This window comes from Calidris pugnax, unplaced genomic scaffold (genome assembly GCF_001431845.1).
Source record: "Calidris pugnax isolate Ruff unplaced genomic scaffold, ASM143184v1 scaffold18, whole genome shotgun sequence".
In the NCBI taxonomy this organism is placed as follows: domain Eukaryota; kingdom Metazoa; phylum Chordata; class Aves; order Charadriiformes; family Scolopacidae; genus Calidris; species Calidris pugnax.
The window spans coordinates 5,551,384-5,552,574 of record NW_015090812.1 but is presented as its reverse complement, the minus strand read 5'-3'; the positions used below and the strand labels follow the sequence as shown (position 1 = coordinate 5,552,574).

Below are 1,191 nucleotides of genomic sequence, written 5' to 3'. Positions count from 1 at the left end.
GGATAGGGGGGAAGAGGGGAGGGAAAGCCACCCGTGTCCGTCCACCCGTGCCTACCTAGCTACCTCTACACGGGTGGGCTTTAGGAAGCCCCCCCGCCCCCCGCTATTGCTTCTCGGGGGTGTTGTTGACCATGGGCCCGTAGAGCCCTCCGGAGTAGACCTGCTCCTTGTGCACGGCGGAGCGGTCCCGCATGAGGTCGCTGAAGGCGTAGTCCACGGGCGGCCGGAACCCCAGCGTGGGCATCAGCCCGGCCGTGGAGTAAGGGGTCATGAAGGCCAGTCCCCGGCTGTGCGCCGAGTAGGCGAGGCGCAGGGGGTTGAGTCCCAGGTGGGTGCCCAGCGGGTAAGCGCCGGCCTCGGCCCCGAAGTGCGTGGCGTTGGGCTGCAGGGGGGAGAAGGCGGAGCGGCTGCCCAGCGTGCCGATGGCCGGGGCCATGGCGCCGGCGATCAGGGGCCGGTGGTGGGCGGCGGCGGCGGCGGTGGCGGGGGTGGGCGGCAGGCCTTGCAAAGCGCCGTCCCGAGCCCAGCTTTCCTCGGGGCCCTTCTCCGGGCCGCGGTTGTTGAGGATCTGCTCGATGGCCTGCACCACGTCCCCGCCGCAGCCCTGCAGCACCAGCTCCAGCACGCTGCGCTTGTGCGCCGGGAAGACGCGGGTCAGGATGTCGATGGGAGTCCGCTGCCGGCCGCCGGCCGAGGGCGACGGGTCCTGCTCGTCCTTGTCCGCCTCCGAGCCCGAGTCCGAGCCCAGCGGGCTGATGGAGCCCGGGCTCTCCTCCCCTTCCTTCGGGCCCTTGGAGACGGGCGAGCTCAGGAAGGACTCGCCGTCCCCGTTCTCCGAGCCCGAGCCGTGGCGAGCTTCTGGGGAGGAGGTGCCGGGCACGGACTCGCCGTCCGGGGAGAGGGGCTTCCCGCCCGCCTGCTGCGGGGTGACGGCGCGGCTCGGCAGCAGCGTCTTGGGGAACAGCTCGAACTTCTGCATCTTGGACTCTGCGGGGCGAGGCGGGGAGGGAGAAGGAGAGAGACCGTCAGTGCGGCTGCCCTCGGCGGGCCCCGCAGAGCTGGGGGGATGCCTCCCGGGGGATGCTCCGCCGAGGGATAACGCCCGGGGTACACCTCCGCCGGGGGATGCCGCGCCAGGGGATGCTCCGACAAGGGGGGATGCCGCCCCCCTACCCCCCGCCGCCTCTCCTG

The 1,191-nt window shown here is 72.5% G+C and overlaps 1 protein-coding gene across 1 annotated transcript in view; it reads right to left on the bottom strand.

Moving 5' to 3' along the window:
- Positions 1–64: 64 nt before the first annotated feature.
- DMRTA2 (DMRT-like family A2) overlaps positions 65–1,191 on the bottom strand; it is a 1,712-nt gene continuing 585 nt past the window's right edge. Inside the window, exon 2 of the mRNA XM_014938937.1 lies at positions 65–1,103. Coding sequence (XP_014794423.1) covers positions 104–1,103 — 1,000 coding nt within the window. The 3' untranslated portion in view covers positions 65–103. The remainder of the gene's footprint in view (positions 1,104–1,191) is intronic.